The sequence below is a fragment of the Oncorhynchus mykiss genome, chromosome 5 (genome assembly GCF_057628025.1).
Source record: "Oncorhynchus mykiss isolate SJ-2025 chromosome 5, ASM5762802v1, whole genome shotgun sequence".
NCBI classification, from domain to species: Eukaryota; Metazoa; Chordata; class Actinopteri; order Salmoniformes; family Salmonidae; genus Oncorhynchus; species Oncorhynchus mykiss.
Genome location: NC_143026.1, coordinates 81,862,564 through 81,889,914, shown reverse-complemented (window position 1 = coordinate 81,889,914; position 27,351 = coordinate 81,862,564). Strand labels below are relative to the sequence as shown.

The 27,351-nt window shown below is 41.5% G+C and overlaps 3 protein-coding genes across 3 annotated transcripts; all 3 read left to right on the top strand.

Moving 5' to 3' along the window:
* The first annotated feature begins 549 nt into the window (after window positions 1–549).
* LOC118964727 (uncharacterized) lies at window positions 550–7,961 on the top strand. The gene is made up of 6 exons (XM_090236125.1): window positions 550–587; window positions 820–1,103; window positions 1,352–4,901; window positions 5,091–5,166; window positions 5,430–5,562; window positions 6,500–7,961. The coding sequence occupies exons 2-6, from the start codon at window positions 820–822 to the stop codon at window positions 6,804–6,806; spliced, it is 4,350 nt and encodes a 1,449-aa protein (XP_090092251.1). The 5' UTR covers window positions 550–587; the 3' UTR covers window positions 6,807–7,961.
* Window positions 7,962–9,880: 1,919 nt separating this feature from the next.
* On the top strand, window positions 9,881–16,136 carry LOC110514042 (uncharacterized). Its single transcript, XM_090236124.1, has 8 exons — window positions 9,881–10,179; window positions 10,527–10,584; window positions 10,828–10,975; window positions 11,071–11,107; window positions 11,340–11,623; window positions 11,872–15,421; window positions 15,611–15,686; window positions 15,950–16,136. The coding sequence occupies exons 1-8, from the start codon at window positions 9,991–9,993 to the stop codon at window positions 16,099–16,101; spliced, it is 4,494 nt and encodes a 1,497-aa protein (XP_090092250.1). The 5' UTR covers window positions 9,881–9,990; the 3' UTR covers window positions 16,102–16,136.
* Window positions 16,137–21,354: 5,218 nt separating this feature from the next.
* LOC149983598 (uncharacterized) lies at window positions 21,355–26,663 on the top strand. Its single transcript, XM_090236123.1, has 6 exons — window positions 21,355–21,498; window positions 21,594–21,630; window positions 21,863–22,146; window positions 22,395–25,944; window positions 26,134–26,209; window positions 26,473–26,663. Exons 1-6 carry the CDS (start codon window positions 21,446–21,448, stop codon window positions 26,622–26,624), a joined length of 4,152 nt encoding a protein of 1,383 aa, XP_090092249.1. The 5' UTR covers window positions 21,355–21,445; the 3' UTR covers window positions 26,625–26,663.
* Window positions 26,664–27,351: the final 688 nt, after the last annotated feature.

The following is a 27,351-nucleotide window of genomic DNA, read 5'->3' as shown; positions in this document are numbered from 1 at the left end:
TCCTAGGCAAAAAGTAAGAGGAGTGGCAAGAAGTCAAGGAAGCTGGGCACTGACAACGATGCAGGTCAGAGATTTACCTCTGTAGTACTACATTGTTTCTCTATTCTGTCTGTGATGTGAGGTTGTATTATCCATTTTCAATGAAACTGTAGTCTACTGTAATCAGTAAGAAAGGTCACATAGATAGCTTTATTCAAATAGGCCTATTCTAAAACCCTAAAACAATGAAATCAGAGTATTAAGAGATAAAACTTCTGATTTCTCTTTAATTTTGTTTCTACTTCCTCTACGGCAATCACATCTTTAGTCTCCAGGAATAAACACCTGGATAGAGGATCTGTAATTGAGCTCCTGGAGAAGAAAGCTGTTCAGGCTGCATTCGGCCCAGGCAACAAGGATGAGATGGAATACTCCTACCCAATCCTCATCTCATTCCTGCGCAATCTTACTGATGAGTATGTTAAAAGTTTTTCTGTAATGTTCAACATTTATGAAATATTGTGCAGTGGGAACTAAACACTAACTAAAACACTTATTTTAAATTGTCTAGGCAGTGGCAAGTGATCTACAAAGGACTAAAAAACCCTGTAAGTTTCCCTACCTGCCTTTGACCTTTGATGTGTCAATGATCTGTTGAATTCAGAGATTAGCCATCAAGTCATATTCTGTTATTCATGTTCTCTGTCAGACTTCATCAAACTTTGAATTCAGTCACAGACAAGAATAACAATGTTGATCAAATGCATTCTGTTCGATCTAGAATACTTTACATCACAGTTCCATTGAAAAGACTGTTTTTGTTCTGTTTGTTCAAAACAGATGACGAAGGAACAGCTTGCCAAATTGTGCAAGACAATTGTAACCTTCATCGCACAGACCACCCTGCAGATCCTGCTGCCAGCCCTGGCCCGCGTACTTGGGGTAAAGGACTTTGCTGACGACGACACTGACTCACCCAAGAGGGGTGGCAGTGCAAGATCCTTTGCTGCCTTTGATCAGGAAAGACTGGAGCTCATCCAGGAAGTTAGATATCTGGCGAAGAAAATGTATAAGGGCGGCACAGGGGCTCAACATCTCAGGTCCCTAACACCCTCTTCTAAGAGGTATGTTCCCCTCAAGGTTTTCATGTATGGATTTCACCAAGATCATCTATCCCAGTGTTAGCCAATGCAATTTACTCTATCTGATGTAGTACAAAATGTAATGTATCAGCCTTTGAGCATATTCAAATGAATGAGCATGTAAAGTGATCAAAAGTACATGTAGATATTTAGAATACTAAAATTACAACGCTTGACCGATTTGCCAAGTTAAGACAGGAATTATCATGCTTTGCTTGTTCGTTTTAAAGTTCCCAGACCTCAGTGAAAGTCCTCCTGGGAATGACAGAGGACAGAATCATCAAAAGTGTCCAGGACCAACTGTCTGATCATAATATCCTGTCCTCTTGCCCACCTGAGCTGACTGTTGGTCTTATCAAGGTGGTGGTCGAACAGCTTAACTCTGCCCTCTCTGCGACCATCAGCAGAGCCATTTCAGGGCGGTCCTCCCCTATTTCTTCTGGTACCCAGGCCGCTGAACAAATGGTCAACATGGTCCAGAAATGTTTTGATGATCACACCACCCCAGAGGACCAGAGCTCTACCTCTGTATTAGAGTCATGCATTCCACCTGCAACAGAAGAAGTGATGACTGTTATCGCAGAGATGGTGGGTGAATTGGAAAAAGAAGATCCGGAATTGGCTAAGGTTTTTCGAGAAGTGGCTGTGAAAGTTAAAATGTTGGCATCTGGCAGTGACCTTGTAGTGGAGCACCTGGATGTTGAAGACTCTCCTGTTCCAGAGGAGCTGAACATAATATGTACATCTTGCAAAGCAATGATGCAAAATCTTGGCACTCTGTTTAGTGTGAAGTTCAAGACCAAAGCCTCAAAGGCTGTGAGTGAAATTCTTGTGAGAAGGTTAATGAGCGATATCTCTGGTATGGTTCAACCTTCTCATTCGTTTAGTACCACTCCAAGCTTGATGAATGCATCTAGCCCATCTGACAGGATCCTTGATTCTGCGGCCACTGAGCTCATACAGACCAAAGTAGAATCTGAGGCATCACAAATAATTGATAACTTTGTTGAAGATGTCAAGGACATTGTGCAGTATGCTGAATTAGATCAGCTAACAAGCACCCAGAGAGATACCCAAGTGGGACACTGTACGACAAAGCGGAAACCCTTCCATGCAGCTCGTAGACTCTGCGAGAGACTTCAGGCAAAGCTGGAGACATTGTTCCTCAGAATGGGTGGAGCTCCAGTCCAAGGGGAAGAACTTATGGAAAAAGCTGACTCCAGTGCTGTGCTTCTGGAGCATACTGACTCCAGTGATCTGCCTGTTTCAATCCTGAGCTTGCCTTCCCCATGTAGGAGTGAATCCCCTATATCAGAACGTAGTTCATCTTCTTTATCTGATGGATGTGATTCAACTGACTCTGTAGGAGAGAAAACACCAGAGCAACCTGAAACCAGTAAGAGTGAGGCAATACTGCAAGTGGTCAACTCAACAGGACTTGGTTCTCTCCGTAAATGCCAAAGTGAGAACTCTCAACCATTACTGTCTCTCTGTGATTCCAACATGGTGCCCTGCACCAAAGAGGTATTGTCCAAGATTGTGACCATGTATAGGTCAGAGGTGGCAGATTTGGAATGCACATCATCTGTTGCAGAGGGTTCCTCTTACAACTCCCTTGAAGTCTGTGGCTTTTTGGACAGTGTCATGTCTTATCTAGAAGACATGCCTGTGTCTGGTTCTTCATGGTTGGAAGGATTAAGAGATACTCCAGCCTCAGTCATTGAGAAACTCTCCAGTGAGGAGTTCCAGATGAACGCTACCAACGAAGTGCGAAAAATACTGATCAAATCAGTCAGTAGCTTTCCCAGCAAAGTCAGTTCCAGCCAGCCAGATTCTCAGATGTTGCCAGCAAAATCAACAATTTCCTTAAGGCATACAGATATAACTGCTTTTGAAATCGTTGGATCAATTACAAATGACATGAAGAGCCTTTTCCCACCCACAGAGTCTTCTACTACTCTATGGCAGGCAGACTCTATGCTTCAACAGAGTGATGAGAAAACCTCAGAGTACACTGAGGCCACACCCAAAGGCTCACAGTCTGGTTTGGAAGTATCTGAGAAGAAGATCTGGACAACTGCAAAGACTATTTACCACAATGTGAAGACAAAGATGATGAATTATTTTACATGGCAAAATCAAGTCAAAGCAACAACGGCTCAAGCCAAAAAGACCCTCAGCCATATTCTGGTTTTAATTCAGAAAGAGCTGTCAAAATCTGACCAAACGGTGACTGCGCTTTCACAAATAGAGAATGTGGTTGGAATGATGCTGAAGGATGTTGAAAGGGTAAGCAGTGAATGTGGTGAGGAACTGATCTATCAAGCGCCACAGCGTTCTTCCTCCTCGTTGTCATCCTCATCTGCCAGATCAAAGAAGTCAGAGTGGGAATTTTCACTCCCTGGCACTCCCATCTCTTCTGATTTACCAGAGAGTATTACTCAGCCCATTGTGAGATGCTCAGTCATCGACATGGGCAAATCTACTAAGCCAAAAACATTGGTGTGTGATGCCAGGGAAAGCATGTCTGCAATAGTGGATACCATCATAAAGGAGGTACATCCAGAGGAAGAAGGGGAGGTTGCATTCCACCCTGATCTAACAGCTGCAATAGCAAGACTGGAGGAGCTCATATCTCAGGGTAGGATTGGTGCTCTCTCACGTGATCTTACTCACCAAGTCAACCGCATCATTTCTGAGAGCAACTTGACCCCTCTGGTTCTGACAGTGGCGGCTGGAAAGAGTGCATCCGATACAGTCCTTACTGAGCTGAAGAGGAATGACAAGACGGTGGGGAAGCCCACAGCTTACAAGCTGGTTCAGCTTTTTGCAGAGGAGTCTGTGAAGCGCCTCTTGCTTCCTAGCCTTGTGCCCTCTACAGCTTCAATGAGTTTGGCTCAGGGAGTTATTGTGCCGGCTAGCGTATCTGAAGATAGGATTTCATGTTCTTTTTCTACATCAGCATTTAGTGACACAGTCAGCCTGTTTACCAAAGTAATGGTAAGTCAGGTCATGGACTCTGTGGTTTCTGATGCACAAAGCAGAGGGTCATCTCCAACCGGAACTGTAACTGATATAGGCAGTCTACTGAGTGGTAAGTCCTACCCTCTGCCATCTTTCTTTGCCATCAGCATGACAACAAGTGGGACCTCCAATGCTGCACAAGGCTTTGAGGCCAACATAGATGCTGAGGAAAGGGATACCATCAGTTGTTTCGGTGTACCTCAGAGCATTGTTTGTGATCAGAATTCAACCAGCCCGGATGTTGCCTCGCTTTCAACCCCATCCACTGTTAACTTAGTCGGTGATGATGACTTCACCGGCCTCATCAGCATGTTAGTGGTGAGACTTCTGTCAAAAATACAAACCCAAACTGATCTGTACCCAACTGACGTCACACGCACGTCACAAGACCTGATTCCAAAAGTTATAGCTGCCTTCTGTGCATGGTCAGGCTGCTCTGAGACCCAAGCTTATCCCAAGAACCTGAAGAGTCACAAAGTATACAGCACCGTCTACAAACATCTGTTGAAGGAGTTTGGCTCAGAGAAAATACTCCAACTGGCCGTGTCGACTCAGGACTCCACTTTCAATAGGATTCTTGTGAAGTCATTGAGCAAGGAGCTTCTCCACAGTTGTAACGAGGCATCAAGAGCAGCCTCAAGAACATCTTTCGAAGCCACCAGGCCAGAAGCTCTTCTCATGGCTGAAGATGTGAAGGCTACCAGAGGGAAGCTGTCTTTCCTACAAAGGCTTGCCAGACTGAAATTCAACTTAAAGGTACATCACACTTATTTAAGTTAACAATTGTGTCAATGTGAGTAAACAATGTTATTTAGAGAAAATGTAAAACCATCCATTAATTCCAAAACCATTTATAAATCTTGTTGTGCTGGTGTGTAAGATGTGATCGTTATTACCGTGAGATTGTTCTGCTGTGACAGTTGTTTTGACATGTTTTTGTTTTAGCCATTCATGATGGGAAACAAGAAGAATTCCCGCCATTCTGAATCCAAAGACCAGACTACTGCTGAAGAGATCATGTGTAAGTCCATACAGCAGGACATTTACTGTTTGAGATATTGGTGTACAAAGCTGCTATTGCAAAAATATTAAACCCTATATACAGTACATTATATATTATCGATAGTAATCTCTTATGTAAAATTATTTATAGTTTCCAAATCTCAAGATTCTGGTTCTCATTTATTTGTGAAAGTAATAATGAGTTGAAACTAAGAATACAATATACCATCATTTCTAAATGAAAGTGCATGTCAACTCTCTCTCTTCTGTCGCCCAACATAGTGGCACATCCTGCCACATTTGGACTCCCAGAGGGTCTTCCCTCCACCTCTCAACAGGAGAAGCCTCGCAAACGTCCCCTTCTAATCAGGATGTTTTCCACCATCTCCATAGGCCTATCCAAGCCATTCAAACGGTTTTCAAAGCAAGCTTAATACAACAATTTCCTTTAATACAGTAATATTTGCATTGAATTGATGGCCTTTGTCTTCTTTTGTGTTGCCCTGTTAACACATTTGATTAGAAAATACATAGTATATTTAGTTTAGTTTATTATGCAGTCATAGTCACGGTGTAGGCTAAACAAAGTAATGTTGTCCTGAATAATGTATAGAACATGCACCCCCACCCACACACACACAAACAGTGTGATTCATTGAACACACACACATAGTACTTCAGTTATGTCCCACAACCAACATTCGACCAGATATCAATGATTCAGTGTAAAATACATGTACTGTAAAATAAACCGTATTTAATTTACAACCAATAAAATAATACATGATGCAGGACACTCAGTTATAAGGGAATTAACTGGTTTAACTTCTCAAACAGAAACACACACATTTCCATTTTCTGTGGATCGCCCATGTTTACATTTTACTGAATGCCAGTCTGACCTTTGACCTGTAGATGGCAGTAAAGGTCTACTTTTGCTGCAGATCCTCTTCTAAAGCTCAAACCTCTCTGGACAAGGAGCCGAAACATTTGTCCCTAGTGAGAGAGAGTGTGTGTGTGTGTGTGTGTGTGTGTGGCAAGAAAAGGGAATACTGCACTACACTTTTATGATACAGATACATTTTGCATTCGGTAGCATAGCACAGCTGTAGTTTTTTCAAATGCCAAATGTACATGTAGCATGCTTCTGCCTACAGATGCTTTTCTGAGTGACTTGTGTTGTGAGAGAACCAGAATTCAAACATAAACTCCTGGATTACATTTTATAATATTGTCAGCTCTTTTTAGTAACATATGGTAGCATACATGTTTCACACGGTGGCAAGTCAAGCTAGTTAGTTACATGTAACAACATTACATTATATGGTCAATGTTTGTGTGTATCCTCTTAGCTTTTACCTTCGACATCAACAAGCGACGCACGGGCTGGTCCTGCAGACTCCCACGCCCATGGCCCAGGAGAAGGCTGGGGGCCACCTGCTCACTCACGTCCCAGCCATCTCCTTTGAGACCGACTCTACTGTGGAGTGCACCTCCAAGAGGACTCCGGAAGAGAGGGACCGGGTGAAGGTTAAACTGGCCAACATGGCCTTGATGGGAAGGATCAAAAGTCTTGGCTGTGAAATGCCCATTATGTGTGATTATCGAATTGATCATTTTCCACTTTTGAAACAACAATGGGAAAGACAGGGTTTATAGCAAAGGTTGCTCAGATTGGGCTTTTGGAAAAATTGGGAGAATGAAAGTGCACTCCTGATTCAGAGAGAAAGATCCAGCTTAATCATCCATACCATTGTTTAAATTACAATAAAAAAACATTCAAACTGTTCCTGAGTTTCGAAAGACAGAGAAAGGAAAACATCATTATCTTCAGTCTGTTCACACCTGTTCACACAAGTCCTACTGTCCACAATCTCAGGGTTCTTCAATACAAACACACCTGTTTCAGAAAACCTGATCACTTTCACATTCGAACAATGTTTGTAGGATACTTTTCAATAACTCAATAAATGTAAGTGTTGAAACCATACATAGCTGGTAACTTGAGCTCGGCAGAGTAGTTTTGACCTGTGTCCAGATGCAGTCATTTATGTTGTCTAAAGGCAATTTGTCTCTTATAACAATGTTATTTTTCTGAATAATCTAATTTAATTGACTGGTAGGTAGTCACTAACTATTTGTAGCATGTGTTCCTCTGTTTATTGATATTTACATGGTGTGTATGTGTTAAGATGTTAAGTAATTAATGTTGATATTATCCAAAGGGTTTTTAACTGAAAAGTTAAATGTATTTCAAAAATGGCAGAATCAAACAGTATTGGAATAGTGACTTGTATTTTGCATCTAGAAGTGTAAGAATTTTAGAAGAATGCTATTTCATCAGTCAAATGTTGCACTGTTTGATAAGACAGGGTAAAGAAAACCTCAATTTTAATGAGTTTAGTTGTGAGTTTGACATTTTACCACAAGAAGTCACTATAATACTATACGTTATCAAACAGGGTTGTGCTGAAAATCAAATGAACCACAGCCAAATGAATTATTTGCAACTAAGAGTAAGATTAAAAAAGACATGTATAACTTACTTTCTTGATAAAATACATTCTAAAATGTCAATATATGTGATTTCTGAGTATGTAGTGCACATATCTTTTTAAGGCCCAAAGCAGACGTTTTTATATCAATATCAAATCATTTCTGGGTAACAATTAAGTACCTTACTGTAATAGATTACGATGAAAATGGTCAAAAATGTATTTTTTGCAAAAAAAACTTTCTCAAGCAATAATTTTGCTAGGACTGTCTGGGAGTGGTCAGTGTGGAGGGGAAATTAAAAACTAGCTGTTATTGGCACTCTCTTTGTCGTTGGTCTATAAACCAATTTACACATGGTGATGTCGCCATGGAAAGCCAAAACTCTCGCCCATGTAAACCTGCTGATTAGAAGGTGCTGTATAGATGTGAGAAACTCTCTTTTCATGGCACTTCAATATCGAAGTGAATTTTTCGTAGCAGGTTAGGAAACTGAGGTTAAGGTTAGGAAAAGGGTTAGGGTTAGTGAAAATGCTCTCCAAACCTTCTACTAAAATTACTTTGCATTGAAGTGCTGTGAAAAGAATGTGTCCCTGCTCAGGTGTTGCATGCATCAACCAATGGTTGTGTGCCAAGTCATCCATTGTGTCATCGACTGACAGATTGCTATAACATATGATGTGGTTAGCTGACACACAAAATACCTATCCAGGCAGTGTAAGATCTGGCAAGTGTCAGCAAGGCCTGGGCAGAGGAACATGCTCCGTATTTTCAACCAGAACTATCAGGAAGCAACCCCGATCACATTTTTGTAAAACACATTTACAGTGTTAGTTTCATCAGCTGTTGTACGATATGAAATACAATTATTTTGACTACACAGGGCCTTTAAATGTAGGCAAACAAGTTTTCGGCATTCAAACTAATCTACCCAGCCAGATTCAGCACCATGGACAGTGAAGATCAGAATACCTGCGATCTGACGATTAGAACAACAGTGCTATTTTAAGTGATTTTCAAGACACCCAAAGTCAATTTAAATCCACAACAAAATCTGCAGGATAAAAAGCAATATAATCAAACATTCAAATAAGTAAACAGGCTATATTAAAGTGCACTAAACATAGAGACAGATTAACCATGGAGAACACGAAACATGATGACAGATTAACCAGGGAAGTGAATTTAACAGAGGTTAAAGCTAAAACAACAGAATCTGGGTACGTCTGTGTGAAGAGGTGTGGCTTTAGTGTGGATTTGAATAGTACACAAGTAGGCCTACGCTATTTTTGCACTGTAAAACTTTTTTTTTTTTAAGTGTTATGTTTTCCCAGATTCATAGTGTTATGCAGCCCAGGCCTATCTAGGAAGGCTGGGCATAAATTGTTTGCTCACAGCATCACATGATGACGTGGGCAACATAAACACTTAAACTCTGTAGATTAAAGTTAATAGTAATCAAAACGAATTTCACCACGAAAGGAAGTGCAATCGAAATGAATGAAGAAGACAAGGTAATTCTAGTGAGTTAATAAAATGACAAGGTGTTGCCTGTGAGCGTTGTAGACTACTGCCTCACAAGCCCGGGCTTTAGTGGCACTGGCATACGCGCTTGCCTCTGCACTGAAGGAGCCACCGAACGCGTCCGCGTTGCAGCTCTCACTTTCTCCCGCTACAGTATGTCCTACAATGACATATTTGGTGGGGATTGGCAGCCAACAATAGGATCGGATTGGGACTAAATCAAAGAATAAAACGATATTGAAATGAATAGTATTAACAAATATTTCCCAGAAGATTTTGGGTTCAACCTAAGGCTGACTAGGACAGATCAATCAACTTGATCCGACACAGTAAGCCTACATGTCATACGTAAGTAAATCCACAAGAGAGACAATATTGCAAAGGCAGGACCATGTTCGATGGAAGGCGTAGGGGTAGGCAATCGAAAACGTTTGACGGGGAAATTTCTGTCAATATTAGCTAGTCCTACTGAGTGGGCAAGTAACCTTTCCCGCGCTCTTCCTAAAAAATACTATTTGTGATGTCATAAAGGTCTAACGTTCCATGACGTAGCATGTAGCCCTAAATTACAGTCCCTGCCTGCAATATTGTCCTCACTCTCGACCTGAACTCAACTTGAATGTAACCAACACAGACAAGGACATGCTTTTTGAGATATAAAATAGCTTGAATGGATGAAGAAAAGGTAAGCTAAATTACTTCATACAATATTGGGGGGAAAGTAAAAAAGGGTAAAGCAATATAAGCGGATATTTCTTGTAAAAAGCTATAACATATTGTAAAGCAAATGTAACATTCTTTATAAAGTCACCAGCTTAGCGCTGATATGGCTGTAGCTCTATTTATGATGTCCTCTGCACAGATCTACTCTGACATTGACATATTATTACTTATTGGAATGTCTGTCCTTCAGGTAGCACAGAGGGAGGATGGTGATCCTCAGAGGGAAGGAAAGGAAGTTGTTGAGGAAGAACCAGTGGCCACACCCAAAGAGGAGGCCAAGAAAGGAAGGAAGGTAAGATAGCAGGAGTGACAGAGCACATAATAGGCCTACTGGGTTACACTCTGTACCTGATAGCAGCCATACCATAGATATCTATATATCTCAGATAACAACATACGTAGTAGCTGTTTTCAAAACGTGTTTTAAGAGCTGCTTTGACCTGGCCCATAGCCTATTCATAAATTGTCTCAGAGTAGGAGTGCTTATCTAGGATCAGTTTTGCATTTGAGATCATAATGAATACAATTATTTGGGCAAGGTTGAGCCCACACCTTATCTGATGAACTTTATGTATACGGGCCCTGGTGTTACATGTCTGCCATCATTTGAGCTCTGGAATCTGTTCTGTTCTATCCTAGGCAAAAAGTAAGAGGAGTGGCAAGAAGTCAAGGAAGCTGGGCACTGACAATGATGCAGGTCAGAGATTTACCTCTGTAGTACTACATTGTTTCTCTCTTCTGTCTGTGATGTGAGGTTGTATTATCCATTTTCAATGAAACTGTAGTCTACTGTAATCAGTAAGAAAGGTCACATAGATAACTTTATTAAAATAGGCCTATTCTAAAACCCTTAAACAATGAAATCAGAGTATTAAGAGATAAAATGTCTGATTTCTCTTTAATTTTGTTTCTACTTCCTCTACGGCAATCACATCTTTAGTCTCCAGGAATAAACACCTGGATAGAGGATCTGTAATTGAGCTCCTGGAGAAGAAATCTGTTAAGGCTGCATTCGGCCCAGGCAACAAGGATGAGATGGAATACTCCTACCCAATCCTCATCTCATTCCTGCGCAATCTTACTGATGAGTATGTTAAAAGTGTTTCTGTAATGTTCAACATTTATGAAATATTGTGCAGTGGGAACTAAACACTAACTAAAACACTTATTTTAAATTGTCTAGGCAGTGGCAAGTGATCTACAAAGGACTAAAAAACCCTGTAAGTTTCCCTACCTGCCTTTGACCTTTGATGTGTCAATGATCTGTTGAATTCAGAGATTAGCCATCAAGTCATATTCTGTTATTCATGTTCTCTGTCAGACTTCATCAAACTTTGAATTCAGTCACAGACAAGAATAACAATGTTGATCAAATGCATTCTGTTCGATCTAGAATACTTTACATCACAGTTCCATTGAAAAGACTGTTTTTGTTCTGTTTGTTCAAAACAGATGACGAAGGAACAGCTTGCCAAATTGTGCAAGACAATTGTAACCTTCATCGCACAGACCACCCTGCAGATCCTGCTGCCAGCCCTGGCCCGCGTACTTGGGGTAAAGGACTTTGCTGACGACGACACTGACTCACCCAAGAGGGGTGGCAGTGCAAGATCCTTTGCTGCCTTTGATCAGGAAAGACTGGAGCTCATCCAGGAAGTTAGATATCTGGCGAAGAAAATGTATAAGGGCGGCACAGGGGCTCAACATCTCAGGTCCCTAACACCCTCTTCTAAGAGGTATGTTCCCCTCAAGGTTTTCATGTATGGATTTCACCGAGATCATCTATCCCAGTGTTAGCCAATGCAATTTACTCTATCTGATGTAGTACAAAATGTAATGTATCAGCCTTTGAGCATATTCAAATGAATGAGCATGTAAAGCGATCAAAAGGACATGTAGATATTTAGAATACTAAAATTACAACGCTTGACCGATTTGCCAAGTTAAGACAGGAATTATCATGCTTTGCTTGTTCGTTTTAAAGTTCCCAGACCTCAGTGAAAGTCCTCCTGGGAATGACAGAGGACAGAATCATCAAAAGTGTCCAGGAGCAACTGTCTGATCATAATATCCTGTCCTCTTGCCCACCTGAGCTGACTGTTGGTCTTATCAAGGTGGTGGTCGAACAGCTTAACTCTGCCCTCTCTGCGACCATCAGCAGAGCCATTTCAGGGCGGTCCTCCCCTATTTCTTCTGGTACCCAGGCCGCTGAACAAATGGTCAACATGGTCCAGAAATGTTTTGATGATCACACCACCCCAGAGGACCAGAGCTCTACCTCTGTATTAGAGTCATGCATTCCACCTGCAACAGAAGAAGTGATGACTGTTATCGCAGAGATGGTGGGTGAATTGGAAAAAGAAGATCCGGAATTGGCTAAGGTTTTTCGAGAAGTGGCTGTGAAAGTTAAAATGTTGGCATCTGGCAGTGACCTTGTAGTGGAGCACCTGGATGTTGAAGACTCTCCTGTTCCAGAGGAGCTGAACATAATATGTACATCTTGCAAAGCAATGATGCAAAATCTTGGCACTCTGTTTAGTGTGAAGTTCAAGACCAAAGCCTCAAAGGCTGTGAGTGAAATTCTTGTGAGAAGGTTAATGAGCGATATCTCTGGTATGGTTCAACCTTCTCATTCGTTTAGTACCACTCCAATCTTGATGAATGCATCTAGCCCATCTGACAGGATCCTTGATTCTGCGGCCACTGAGCTCATACAGACCAAAGTAGAATCTGAGGCATCACAAATAATTGATAACTTTGTTGAAGATGTCAAGGACATTGTGCAGTATGCTGAATTAGATCAGCCAACAAGCACCCAGAGAGATACCCAAGTGGGACACTGTACGACAAAGCGGAAACCCTTCCATGCAGCTCGTAGACTCTGCGAGAGACTTCAGGCAAAGCTGGAGACATTGTTCCTCAGAATGGGTGGAGCTCCAGTCCAAGGGGAAGAACTTATGGAAAAAGCTGACTCCAGTGCTGTGCTTCTGGAGCATACTGACTCCAGTGATCTGCCTGTTTCAATCCTGAGCTTGCCTTCCCCATGTAGGAGTGAATCCCCTATATCAGAACGTAGTTCATCTTCTTTATCTGATGGATGTGATTCAACTGACTCTGTAGGAGAGAAAACACCAGAGCAACCTGAAACCAGTAAGAGTGAGGCAATACTGCAAGTGGTCAACTCAACAGGACTTGGTTCTCTCCGTAAATGCCAAAGTGAGAACTCTCAACCATTACTGTCTCTCTGTGATTCCAACATGGTGCCCTGCACCAAAGAGGTCTTGTCCCAGATTGTGACCATGTATAGGTCAGAGGTGGCAGATTTGGAATGCACATCATCTGTTGCAGAGGGTTTCTCTTACAACTCCCTTGAAGTCTGTGGCTTTTTGGACAGTGTCATGTCTTATCTAGAAGACATGCCTGTGTCTGGTTCTTCATGGTTGGAAGGATTAAGAGATACTCCAGCCTCAGTCATTGAGAAACTCTCCAGTGAGGAGTTCCAGATGAACGCTACCAACGAAGTGCGAAAAATACTGATCAAATCAGTCAGTAGCTTTCCCAGCAAAGTCAGTTCCAGCCAGACAGATTCTCAGATGTTGCCAGCAAAATCAACAATTTCCTTAAGGCATACAGATATAACTGCTTTTGAAATCGTTGGATCAATTACAAATGACATGAAGAGCCTTTTCCCACCCACAGAGTCTTCTACTACTCTATGGCAGGCAGACTCTATGCTTCAACAGAGTGATGAGAAAACCTCAGAGTACACTGAGGCCACACCCAAAGGCTCACAGTCTGGTTTGGAAGTATCTGAGAAGAAGATCTGGACAACTGCAAAGACTATTTACCACAATGTGAAGACAAAGATGATTAATTATTTTACATGGCAAAATCAAGTCAAAGCAACAACGGCTCAAGCCAAAAAGACCCTCAGCCATATTCTGGTTTTAATTCAGAAAGAGCTGTCAAAATCTGACCAAACGGTGACTGCGCTTTCACAAATAGAGAATGTGGTTGGAATGATGCTGAAGGATGTTGAAAGGGTAAGCAGTGAATGTGGTGAGGAACTGATCTATCAAGCGCCACAGCGTTCTTCCTCCTCGTTGTCATCCTCATCTGCCAGATCAAAGAAGTCAGAGTGGGAATTTTCACTCCCTGGCACTCCCATCTCTTCTGATTTACCAGAGAGTATTACTCAGCCCATTGTGAGATGCTCAGTCATCGACATGGGCAAATCTACTAAGCCAAAAACATTGGTGTGTGATGCCAGGGAAAGCATGTCTGCAATAGTGGATACCATCATAAAGGAGGTACATCCAGAGGAAGAAGGGGAGGTTGCATTCCACCCTGATCTAACAGCTGCAATAGCAAGACTGGAGGAGCTCATATCTCAGGGTAGGATTGGTGCTCTCTCACGTGATCTTACTCACCAAGTCAACCGCATCATTTCTGAGAGCAACTTGACCCCTCTGGTTCTGACAGTGGCGGCTGGAAAGAGTGCATCCGATACAGTCCTTACTGAGCTGAAGAGGAATGACAAGACGGTGGGGAAGCCCACAGCTTACAAGCTGGTTCAGCTTTTTGCAGAGGAGTCTGTGAAGCGCCTCTTGCTTCCTAGCCTTGTGCCCTCTACAGCTTCAATGAGTTTGGCTCAGGGAGTTAGTGTGCCGGCTAGCGTATCTGAAGATAGGATTTCATGTTCTTTTTCTACATCAGCATTTAGTGACACAGTCAGTCTGTTTACCAAAGTAATGGTAAGTCAGGTCATGGACTCTGTGGTTTCTGATGCACAAAGCAGAGGGTCATCTCCAACCGGAACTGTAACTGATATAGGCAGTCTACTGAGTGGTAAGTCCTACCCTCTGCCATCTTTCTCTGCCATCAGCATGACAACAAGTGGGACCTCCAATGCTGCACAAGGCTTTGAGGCCAACATAGATGCTGAGGAAAGGGATACCATCAGTTGTTTCGGTGTACCTCAGAGCATTGTTTGTGATCAGAATTCAACCAGCCCGGATGTTGCCTCGCTTTCAACCCCATCCACTGTTAACTTAGTCGGTGATGATGACTTCACCGGCCTCATCAGCATGTTAGTGGTGAGACTTCTGTCAAAAATACAAACCCAAACTGATCTGTACCCAACTGACGTCACACGCACGTCACAAGACCTGATTCCAAAAGTTATAGCTGCCTTCTGTGCATGGTCAGGCTGCTCTGAGACCCAAGCTTATCCCAAGAACCTGAAGAGTCACAAAGTATACAGCACCGTCTACAAACATCTGTTGAAGGAGTTTGGCTCAGAGAAAATACTCCAACTGGCCGTGTCGACTCAGGACTCCACTTTCAATAGGATTCTTGTGAAGTCATTGAGCAAGGAGCTTCTCCACAGTTGTAACGAGGCATCAAGAGCAGCCTCAAGAACATCTTTCGAAGCCACCAGGCCAGAAGCTCTTCTCATGGCTGAAGATGTGAAGGCTACCAGAGGGAAGCTGTCTTTCCTACAAAGGCTTGCCAGACTGAAATTCAACTTAAAGGTACATCACACTTATTTAAGTTAACAATTGTGTCAATGTGAGTAAACAATGTTATTTAGAGAAAATGTAAAACCATCCATTAATTCCAAAACCATTTATAAATCTTGTTGTGCTGGTGTGTAAGATGTGATCGTTATTACCGTGAGATTGTTCTGCTGTGACAGTTGTTTTGACATGTTTTTGTTTTAGCCATTCATGATGGGAAACAAGAAGAATTCCCGCCATTCTGAATCCAAAGACCAGACTACTGCTGAAGAGATCATGTGTAAGTCCATACAGCAGGACATTTACTGTTTGAGATATTGGTGTACAAAGCTGCTATTGCAAAAATATTAAACCCTATATACAGTACATTATATATTATCGATGGTAATCTCTTATGTAAAATTATTTATAGTTTCCAAATCTCAAGATTCTGGTTCTCATTTATTTGTGAAAGTAATAATGAGTTGAAACTAAGAATACAATATACCATCATTTCTAAATGAAAGTGCATGTCAACTCTCTCTCTTCTGTCGCCCAACATAGTGGCACATCCTGACACATTTGGACTCCCAGAGGGTCTTCCCTCCACCTCTCAACAGGAGAAGCCTCGCAAACGTCCCCTTCTAATCAGGATGTTTTCCACCATCTCCATAGGCCTATCCAAGCCATTCAAACGGTTTTCAAAGCAAGCTTAATACAACAATTTACTTTAATACAGTAATATTTGCATTGAATTGATGGCCTTTGTCTTCTTTTGTGTTGCCCTGTTAACACATTTGATTAGAAAATACATAGTATATTTAGTTTAGTTTATTATGCAGTCATAGTCACGGTGTAGGCTAAACAAAGTAATGTTGTCCTGAATAATGTATAGAACATGCACCCCCACCCACACACACACAAACAGTGTGATTCATTGAACACACACACATAGTACGTCAGTTATGTCCCACAACCAACATTCGACCAGATATCAATGATTCAGTGTAAAATACATGTACTGTAAAATAAACCGTATTTAATTTACAACCAATAAAATAATACATGATGCAGGACACTCAGTTATAAGGGAATTAACTGGTTTAACTTCTCAAACAGAAACACACACATTTCCATTTTCTGTGGATCGCCCATGTTTACATTTTACTGAATGCCAGTCTGACCTTTGACCTGTAGATGGCAGTAAAGGTCTACTTTTGCTGCAGATCCTCTTCTAAAGCTCAAACCTCTCTGGACAAGGAGCCGAAACATTTGTCCCTAGTGAGAGAGTGTGTGTGTGTGTGTGTGTGTGTGGCAAGAAAAGGGAATATTGCACTACACTTTTATGATACAGATACATTTTGCATTCGGTAGCATAGCACAGCTGTAGTTTTTTCAAATGCCAAATGTACATGTAGCATGCTTCTGCCTACAGATGCTTTTCTGAGTGACTTGTGTTGTGAGAGAACCAGAATTCAAACATAAACTCCTGGATTACATTTTATAATATTGTCAGCTCTTTTTAGTAACATATGGTAGCATACATGTTTCACACGGTGGCAAGTCAAGCTAGTTAGTTACATGTAACAACATTACATTATATGGTCAATGTTTGTGTGTATCCTCTTAGCTTTTACCTTCGACATCAACAAGCGACGCACGGGCTGGTCCTGCAGACTCCCACGCCCATGTCCCAGGAGAAGGCTGGGGGCCACCTGCTCACTCACGTCCCAGCCATCTCTTTTGAGACCGACTCTACTGTGGAGTGCACCTCCAAGAGGACTCCGGAAGAGAGGGAACGGGTGAAGGTTACACTGGCCAACATGGCCTTGATGGGAAGGATCAAAAGTCTTGGCTGTGAAATGCCCATTATGTGTGATTATCGAATTGATCATTTTCCACTTTTGAAACAACAATGGGAAAGACAGGGTTTATAACAAAGGTTGCTCAGATTGGGCTTTTGTAAAAATTGGGAGAATGAAAGTGCACTCCTGATTCAGAGAGAAAGATCCAGCTTAATCATCCATACCATTGTTTAAATTACAATAAAAAAAACATTCAAACTGTTCCTGAGTTTCGAAAGACAGAGAAAGGAAAACATCATTATCTTCAGTCTGTTCACACCTGTTCACACAAGTCCTACTGTCCACAATCTCAGGGTTCTTCAATACAAACACACCTGTTTCAGAAAACCTGATCACTTTCACATTCGAACAATGTTTGTAGGATACTTTTCAATAACTCAATAAATGTAAGTGTTGAAACCATACATAGCTGGTAACTTGAGCTCGGCAGAGTAGTTTTGACCTGTGTCCAGATGCAGTCATTTATGTTGTCTAAAGGCAATTTGTCTCTTATAACAATGTTATTTTTCTGAATAATCTAATTTAATTGACTGGTAGGTAGTCACTAACTATTTGTAGCATGTGTTCCTCTGTTTATTGATATTTACATGGTGTGTATGTGTTAAGATGTTAAGTAATTAATATTAATATATATTAATATATTATCCAAAGGGTTTTTAACTGAAATGTTAAATGTATTTCAAAAATGGCAGAATCAAACAGTATTGGAATAGTGACTTGTATTTTGCATCTAGAAGTGTAAGAATTTTAGAAGAATGCTATTTCATCAGTCAAATGTTGCACTGTTTGATAAGACAGGGTAAAGAAAACCTCCATTTTAATGAGTTTAGTTGTGAGTTTGACATTTTACCACAAGAAGTCACTATAATACTATACGTTATCAAACAGGGTTGTGCTGAAAATCAAATGAACCACAGCCAAATTAATTATTTGCAACTAAGAGTAAGATTAAAAAAGACATGTATAACTTACTTTCTTGATAAAATACATTCTAAAATGTCAATATATGTGATTTCTGAGTATGTAGTGCACATATCTTTTTAAGGCCCAAAGCAGACGTTTTTATATCAATATCAAATCATTTCTGGGTAACAATTAAGTACCTTACTGTAATAGATTACGATGAAAATGGTCAAAAATGTATTTTTTGCAAAAAAAACTTTCTCAAGCAATAATTTTGCTAGGACTGTCTGGGAGTGGTCAGTGTGGAGGGGAAATTAAAACTAGCTGTTATTGGCACTCTCTTTGTCGTTGGTCTGTAAACCAATTTACACATGGTGATGTCGCCATGGAAAGCCAAAACTCTCGCCCATGCAAACCTGCTGATTAGAAGGTGCTGTATAGATGTGAGAAACTCTCTTTTCATGGCACTTCAATATCGAAGTGAATTTTTCGTAGCAGGTTAGGAAACTGAGGTTAAGGTTAGGAAAAGGGTTAGGGTTAGTGAAAATGCTCTCCAAACCTTCTACGAAAATTACTTTGCATTGAAGTGCTGTGAAAAGAATGTGTCCCTGCTCAGGTGTTGCATGCATCAACCAATGGTTGTGTGCCAAGTCATCCATTGTGTCATCGACTGACAGATTGCTATAACATATGATGTGGTTAGCTGACACACAAAATACCTATCCAGGCAGTGTAAGATCTGGCAAGTGTTAGCAAGGCCTGGGCAGAGGAACATGCTCCGTATTTTCAACCAGAACTATCAGGAAGCAACCCCGATCACATTTTTGTAAAACACATTTACAGTGTTAGTTTCATCAGCTGTTGTACGATATGAAATACAATTATTTTGACTTCACAGGGCCTTTAAATGTAGGCAAACAAGTTTTCGGCATTCAAACTAATCTACCCAGCCAGATTCAGCACCATGGACAGTGAAGATCAGAATACCTGCGATCTGACGATTAGAACAACAGTGCTATTTTAAGTGATTTTCAAGACACCCAAAGTCAATTTAAATCCACAACAAAATCTGCAGGATAAAAAGCAATATAATCAAACATTCAAATAAGTAAACAGGCTATATTAAAGTGCACTAAACATAGAGACAGATTAACCATGGAGAACACGAAACATGATGACAGATTAACCAGGGAAGTGAATTTAACAGAGGTTAAAGCTAAAACAACAGAATCTGGGTACGTCTGTGTGAAGAGCTGTGGCTTTAGTGTGGATTTGAATAGTACACAAGTAGGCCTACGCTATTTTTGCACTGTAAAACTTTTTTTTAAGTGTTATGTTTTCCCAGATTCATAGTGTTATGCAGCCCAGGCCTATCTAGGAAGGCTGGGCATAAATTGTTTGCTCACAGCATCACATGATGACGTGGGCAACATAAACACTTAAACTCTGTAGATTAAAGTTAATAGTAATCAAAACTAATTTCACCACGAAAGGAAGTGCAATCGAAATGAATGAAGAAGACAATGTAATTCTAGTGAGTTAATAAAATGACAAGGTGTTGCCTGTCAGCGTTGTAGACTACTGCCTCACAAGCCCGGGCTTTAGTGGCACTGGCATACGCGCTTGCCTCTGCACTGAAGGAGCCACCGAACGCGTCCGCGTTGCAGCTCTCACTTTCTCCCGCTACAGTATGTCCTACAATTACATATTTGGTGGGGATTGGCAGCCAACAATAGGATTGGATTGGGACTAAATCAAAGAATAAAACGACATTGAAATTAATATTATTAACAAATATTTCCCAGAAGATTTTGGGTTCAACCTAAGGCTGACTAGGACAGATCAATCAACTTGATCCGACACAGTAAGCCTACATGTCATACGTAAGTAAATCCACAAGAGAGACAATATTGCAAAGGCAGGACCATGTTCGATGGAAGGCGTAGGGGTAGGCAATCGAAAACGTTTGACCGGGAAATTTCTGTCAATATTAGCTAGTCCTACTGAGTGGGCAAGTAACCTTTCCCGCGCTCTTCCTAAAAATACTATTTGTGATGTCATAAAGGTCTAACGTTCCATGACGTAGCATGTAGCCCTAAATTACAGTCCCTGCTTGCAATATTGTCCTCACTCTCGACCTGAACTCAACTTGAATGTAACCAACACAGACAAGGACATGCTTTTTGAGATATAAAATAGCTTGAATGGATGAAGAAAAGGTAAGCTAAATTACTTCATGCAATATTGGGGGGAAAGTAAAAAAGGGTAAAGCAATATAAGCGGATATTTCTTGTAAAAAGCTATAACATATTGTAAAGCAAATGTACCATTCTTTATAAAGTCACCAGCTTAGCGCTGATATGGCTGTAGCTCTATTTATGATGTCCTCTGCACAGATCTACTCTGACATTGACATATTATTACTTATTGGAATGTCTGTCCTTCAGGTAGCACAGAGGGAGGATGGTGATCCTCAGAGGGAAGGAAAGGAAGTTGTTGAGGAAGAACCGGTGGCCACACCCAAAGAGGAGGCCAAGAAGGGAAGGAAGGTAAGATAGCAGTAGTGACAGAGCACATAATAGGCCTACTGGGTTACACTCTGTACCTGATAGCAGCCATACCATAGATATCTATATATGTCAGATAACAACATACGTAGTAGCTGTTTTCAAAACGTGTTTTAAGAGCTGCTTTGACCTGGCCCATAGCCTATTCATAAATTGTCTCAGAGTAGGAGTGCTTATCTAGGATCAGTTTTGCATTTGAGATCATAATGAATACAATTATTTGGGCAAGGTTGAGCCCACACCTTATCTGATGAACTTTATGTATACGGGCCCTGGTGTTACATGTCTGCCATCATTTGAGCTCTGGAATCTGTTCTGTTCTATCCTAGGCAAAAAGTAAGAGGAGTGGCAAGAAGTCAAGGAAGCTGGGCACTGACAATGATGCAGGTCAGAGATTTACCTCTGTAGTACTACATTGTTTCTCTCTTCTGTCTGTGATGTGAGGTTGTATTATCCATTTTCAATGAAACTGTAGTCTACTGTAATCAGTAAGAAAGGTCACATAGATAGCTTTATTCAAATAGGCCTATTCCAAAACCCTTAAACAATGAAATCAGAGTATTAAGAGATAAAATGTCTGATTTCTCTTTAATTTTGTTTCTACTTCCTCTACGGCAATCACATCTTTAGTCTCCAGGAATAAACACCTGGATAGAGGATCTGTAATTGAGCTCCTGGAGAAGAAAGCTGTTAAGGCTGCATTCGGCCCAGGCAACAAGGATGAGATGGAATACTCCTACCCAATCCTCATCTCATTCCTGCGCAATCTTACTGATGAGTATGTTAAAAGTTTTTCTGTAATGTTCAACATTTATGAAATATTGTGCAGTGGGAACTAAACACTAACTAAAACACTTATTTTAAATTGTCTAGGCAGTGGCAAGTGATCTACAAAGGACTAAAAAACCCTGTAAGTTTCCCTACCTGCCTTTGACCTTTGATGTGTCAATGATCTGTTGAATTCAGAGATTAGCCATCAAGTCATATTCTGTTATTCATGTTCTCTGTCAGACTTCATCAAACTTTGAATTCAGTCACAGACAAGAATAACAATGTTGATCAAATGCATTCTGTTCGATCTAGAATACTTTACATCACAGTTCCATTGAAAAGACTGTTTTTGTTCTGTTTGTTCAAAACAGATGACGAAGGAACAGCTTGCCAAATTGTGCAAGACAATTGTAACCTTCATCGCACAGACCACCCTGCAGATCCTGCTGCCAGCCCTGGCCCGCGTACTTGGGGTAAAGGACTTTGCTGACGACGACACTGACTCACCCAAGAGGGGTGGCAGTGCAAGATCCTTTGCTGCCTTTGATCAGGAAAGACTGGAGCTCATCCAGGAAGTTAGATATCTGGCGAAGAAAATGTATAAGGGCGGCACAGGGGCTCAACATCTCAGGTCCCTAACACCCTCTTCTAAGAGGTATGTTCCCCTCAAGGTTTTCATGTATGGATTTCACCGAGATCATCTATCCCAGTGTTAGCCAATGCAATTTACTCTATCTGATGTAGTACAAAATGTAATGTATCAGCCTTTGAGCATATTCAAATGAATGAGCATGTAAAGCGATCAAAAGGACATGTAGATATTTAGAATACTAAAATTACAACGCTTGACCGATTTGCCAAGTTAAGACAGGAATTATCATGCTTTGCTTGTTCGTTTTAAAGTTCCCAGACCTCAGTGAAAGTCCTCCTGGGAATGACAGAGGACAGAATCATCAAAAGTGTCCAGGAGCAACTGTCTGATCATAATATCCTGTCCTCTTGCCCACCTGAGCTGACTGTTGGTCTTATCAAGGTGGTGGTCGAACAGCTTAACTCTGCCCTCTCTGCGACCATCAGCAGAGCCATTTCAGGGCGGTCCTCCCCTATTTCTTCTGGTACCCAGGCCGCTGAACAAATGGTCAACATGGTCCAGAAATGTTTTGATGATCACACCACCCCAGAGGACCAGAGCTCTACCTCTGTATTAGAGTCATGCATTCCACCTGCAACAGAAGAAGTGATGACTGTTATCGCAGAGATGGTGGGTGAATTGGAAAAAGAAGATCCGGAATTGGCTAAGGTTTTTCGAGAAGTGGCTGTGAAAGTTAAAATGTTGGCATCTGGCAGTGACCTTGTAGTGGAGCACCTGGATGTTGAAGACTCTCCTGTTCCAGAGGAGCTGAACATAATATGTACATCTTGCAAAGCAATGATGCAAAATCTTGGCACTCTGTTTAGTGTGAAGTTCAAGACCAAAGCCTCAAAGGCTGTGAGTGAAATTCTTGTGAGAAGGTTAATGAGCGATATCTCTGGTATGGTTCAACCTTCTCATTCGTTTAGTACCACTCCAATCTTGATGAATGCATCTAGCCCATCTGACAGGATCCTTGATTCTGCGGCCACTGAGCTCATACAGACCAAAGTAGAATCTGAGGCATCACAAATAATTGATAACTTTGTTGAAGATGTCAAGGACATTGTGCAGTATGCTGAATTAGATCAGCCAACAAGCACCCAGAGAGATACCCAAGTGGGACACTGTACGACAAAGCGGAAACCCTTCCATGCAGCTCGTAGACTCTGCGAGAGACTTCAGGCAAAGCTGGAGACATTGTTCCTCAGAATGGGTGGAGCTCCAGTCCAAGGGGAAGAACTTATGGAAAAAGCTGACTCCAGTGCTGTGCTTCTGGAGCATACTGACTCCAGTGATCTGCCTGTTTCAATCCTGAGCTTGCCTTCCCCATGTAGGAGTGAATCCCCTATATCAGAACGTAGTTCATCTTCTTTATCTGATGGATGTGATTCAACTGACTCTGTAGGAGAGAAAACACCAGAGCAACCTGAAACCAGTAAGAGTGAGGCAATACTGCAAGTGGTCAACTCAACAGGACTTGGTTCTCTCCGTAAATGCCAAAGTGAGAACTCTCAACCATTACTGTCTCTCTGTGATTCCAACATGGTGCCCTGCACCAAAGAGGTCTTGTCCCAGATTGTGACCATGTATAGGTCAGAGGTGGCAGATTTGGAATGCACATCATCTGTTGCAGAGGGTTTCTCTTACAACTCCCTTGAAGTCTGTGGCTTTTTGGACAGTGTCATGTCTTATCTAGAAGACATGCCTGTGTCTGGTTCTTCATGGTTGGAAGGATTAAGAGATACTCCAGCCTCAGTCATTGAGAAACTCTCCAGTGAGGAGTTCCAGATGAACGCTACCAACGAAGTGCGAAAAATACTGATCAAATCAGTCAGTAGCTTTCCCAGCAAAGTCAGTTCCAGCCAGACAGATTCTCAGATGTTGCCAGCAAAATCAACAATTTCCTTAAGGCATACAGATATAACTGCTTTTGAAATCGTTGGATCAATTACAAATGACATGAAGAGCCTTTTCCCACCCACAGAGTCTTCTACTACTCTATGGCAGGCAGACTCTATGCTTCAACAGAGTGATGAGAAAACCTCAGAGTACACTGAGGCCACACCCAAAGGCTCACAGTCTGGTTTGGAAGTATCTGAGAAGAAGATCTGGACAACTGCAAAGACTATTTACCACAATGTGAAGACAAAGATGATGAATTATTTTACATGGCAAAATCAAGTCAAAGCAACAACGGCTCAAGCCAAAAAGACCCTCAGCCATATTCTGGTTTTAATTCAGAAAGAGCTGTCAAAATCTGACCAAACGGTGACTGCGCTTTCACAAATAGAGAATGTGGTTGGAATGATGCTGAAGGATGTTGAAAGGGTAAGCAGTGAATGTGGTGAGGAACTGATCTATCAAGCGCCACAGCGTTCTTCCTCCTCGTTGTCATCCTCATCTGCCAGATCAAATAAGTCAGAGTGGGAATTTTCACTCCCTGGCACTCCCATCTCTTCTGATTTACCAGAGAGTATTACTCAGCCCATTGTGAGATGCTCAGTCATCGACATGGGCAAATCTACTAAGCCAAAAACATTGGTGTGTGATGCCAGGGAAAGCATGTCTGCAATAGTGGATACCATCATAAAGGAGGTACATCCAGAGGAAGAAGGGGAGGTTGCATTCCACCCTGATCTAACAGCTGCAATAGCAAGACTGGAGGAGCTCATATCTCAGGGTAGGATTGGTGCTCTCTCACGTGATCTTACTCACCAAGTCAACCGCATCATTTCTGAGAGCAACTTGACCCCTCTGGTTCTGACAGTGGCGGCTGGAAAGAGTGCATCCGATACAGTCCTTACTGAGCTGAAGAGGAATGACAAGACGGTGGGGAAGCCCACAGCTTACAAGCTGGTTCAGCTTTTTGCAGAGGAGTCTGTGAAGCGCCTCTTGCTTCCTAGCCTTGTGCCCTCTACAGCTTCAATGAGTTTGGCTCAGGGAGTTAGTGTGCCGGCTAGCGTATCTGAAGATAGGATTTCATGTTCTTTTTCTACATCAGCATTTAGTGACACAGTCAGCCTGTTTACCAAAGTAATGGTAAGTCAGGTCATGGACTCTGTGGTTTCTGATGCACAAAGCAGAGGGTCATCTCCAACCGGAACTGTAACTGATATAGGCAGTCTACTGAGTGATAAGTCCTACCCTCTGCCATCTTTCTCTGCCATCAGCATGACAACAAGTGGGACCTCCAATGCTGCACAAGGCTTTGAGGCCAACATAGATGCTGAGGAAAGGGATACCATCAGTTGTTTCGGTGTACCTCAGAGCATTGTTTGTGATCAGAATTCAACCAGCCCGGATGTTGCCTCGCTTTCAACCCCATCCACTGTTAACTTAGTCGGTGATGATGACTTCACCGGCCTCATCAGCATGTTAGTGGTGAGACTTCTGTCAAAAATACAAACCCAAACTGATCTGTACCCAACTGACGTCACACGCACGTCACAAGACCTGATTCCAAAAGTTATAGCTGCCTTCTGTGCATGGTCAGGCTGCTCTGAGACCCAAGCTTATCCCAAGAACCTGAAGAGTCACAAAGTATACAGCACCGTCTACAAACATCTGTTGAAGGAGTTTGGCTCAGAGAAAATACTCCAACTGGCCGTGTCGACTCAGGACTCCACTTTCAATAGGATTCTTGTGAAGTCATTGAGCAAGGAGCTTCTCCACAGTTGTAACGAGGCATCAAGAGCAGCCTCAAGAACATCTTTCGAAGCCACCAGGCCAGAAGCTCTTCTCATGGCTGAAGATGTGAAGGCTACCAGAGGGAAGCTGTCTTTCCTACAAAGGCTTGCCAGACTGAAATTCAACTTAAAGGTACATCACACTTATTTAAGTTAACAATTGTGTCAATGTGAGTAAACAATGTTATTTAGAGAAAATGTAAAACCATCCATTAATTCCAAAACCATTTATAAATCTTGTTGTGCTGGTGTGTAAGATGTGATCGTTATTACCGTGAGATTGTTCTGCTGTGACAGTTGTTTTGACATGTTTTTGTTTTAGCCATTCATGATGGGAAACAAGAAGAATTCCCGCCATTCTGAATCCAAAGACCAGACTACTGCTGAAGAGATCATGTGTAAGTCCATACAGCAGGACATTTACTGTTTGAGATATTGGTGTACAAAGCTGCTATTGCAAAAATATTAAACCCTATATACAGTACATTATATATTATCGATGGTAATCTCTTATGTAAAATTATTTATAGTTTCCAAATCTCAAGATTCTGGTTCTCATTTATTTGTGAAAGTAATAATGAGTTGAAACTAAGAATACAATATACCATCATTTCTAAATGAAAGTGCATGTCAACTCTCTCTCTTCTGTCGCCCAACATAGTGGCACATCCTGACACATTTGGACTCCCAGAGGGTCTTCCCTCCACCTCTCAACAGGAGAAGCCTCGCAAACGTCCCCTTCTAATCAGGATGTTTTCCACCATCTCCATAGGCCTATCCAAGCCATTCAAACGGTTTTCAAAGCAAGCTTAATACAACAATTTACTTTAATACAGTAATATTTGCATTGAATTGATGGCCTTTGTCTTCTTTTGTGTTGCCCTGTTAACACATTTGATTAGAAAATACATAGTATATTTAGTTTAGTTTATTATGCAGTCATAGTCACGGTGTAGGCTAAACAAAGTAATGTTGTCCTGAATAATGTATAGAACATGCACCCCCACCCACACACACACAAACAGTGTGATTCATTGAACACACACACATAGTACGTCAGTTATGTCCCACAACCAACATTCGACCAGATATCAATGATTCAGTGTAAAATACATGTACTGTAAAATAAACCGTATTTAATTTACAACCAATAAAATAATACATGATGCAGGACACTCAGTTATAAGGGAATTAACTGGTTTAACTTCTCAAACAGAAACACACACATTCCATTTTCTGTGGATCGCCCATGTTTACATTTTACTGAATGCCAGTCTGACCTTTGACCTGTAGATGGCAGTAAAGGTCTACTTTTGCTGCAGATCCTCTTCTAAAGCTCAAACCTCTCTGGACAAGGAGCCGAAACATTTGTCCCTAGTGAGAGAGTGTGTGTGTGTGTGTGTGTGTGTGTGTGGCAAGAAAAGGGAATATTGCACTACACTTTTATGATACAGATACATTTTGCATTCGGTAGCATAGCACAGCTGTAGTTTTTTCAAATGCCAAATGTACATGTAGCATGCTTCTGCCTACAGATGCT

Bases quoted from the DNA above. Each gene is read 5' to 3' on its own strand.
- LOC118964727 (XM_090236125.1), top strand. From the start codon at position 820: ATGACGAAGGAACAGCTTGCCAAATTGTGCAAGACAATTGTAACCTTC. The intron at 4,902-5,090 runs GTACATCACACT...TTTTTGTTTTAG, and splicing joins GACTGAAATTCAACTTAAAG to CCATTCATGATGGGAAACAA. The intron at 5,167-5,429 runs GTAAGTCCATAC...CGCCCAACATAG, and splicing joins TACTGCTGAAGAGATCATGT to TGGCACATCCTGCCACATTT.
- LOC110514042 (XM_090236124.1), top strand. From the start codon at position 9,991: ATGGCTGTAGCTCTATTTATGATGTCCTCTGCACAGATCTACTCTGAC. The intron at 10,585-10,827 runs GTCAGAGATTTA...TCACATCTTTAG, and splicing joins GGGCACTGACAATGATGCAG to TCTCCAGGAATAAACACCTG. The intron at 10,976-11,070 runs GTATGTTAAAAG...TAAATTGTCTAG, and splicing joins CTGCGCAATCTTACTGATGA to GCAGTGGCAAGTGATCTACA.
- LOC149983598 (XM_090236123.1), top strand. From the start codon at position 21,446: ATGGAATACTCCTACCCAATCCTCATCTCATTCCTGCGCAATCTTACT. The intron at 21,631-21,862 runs GTAAGTTTCCCT...TGTTCAAAACAG, and splicing joins ACAAAGGACTAAAAAACCCT to ATGACGAAGGAACAGCTTGC. The intron at 22,147-22,394 runs GTATGTTCCCCT...TTCGTTTTAAAG, and splicing joins CTAACACCCTCTTCTAAGAG to TTCCCAGACCTCAGTGAAAG.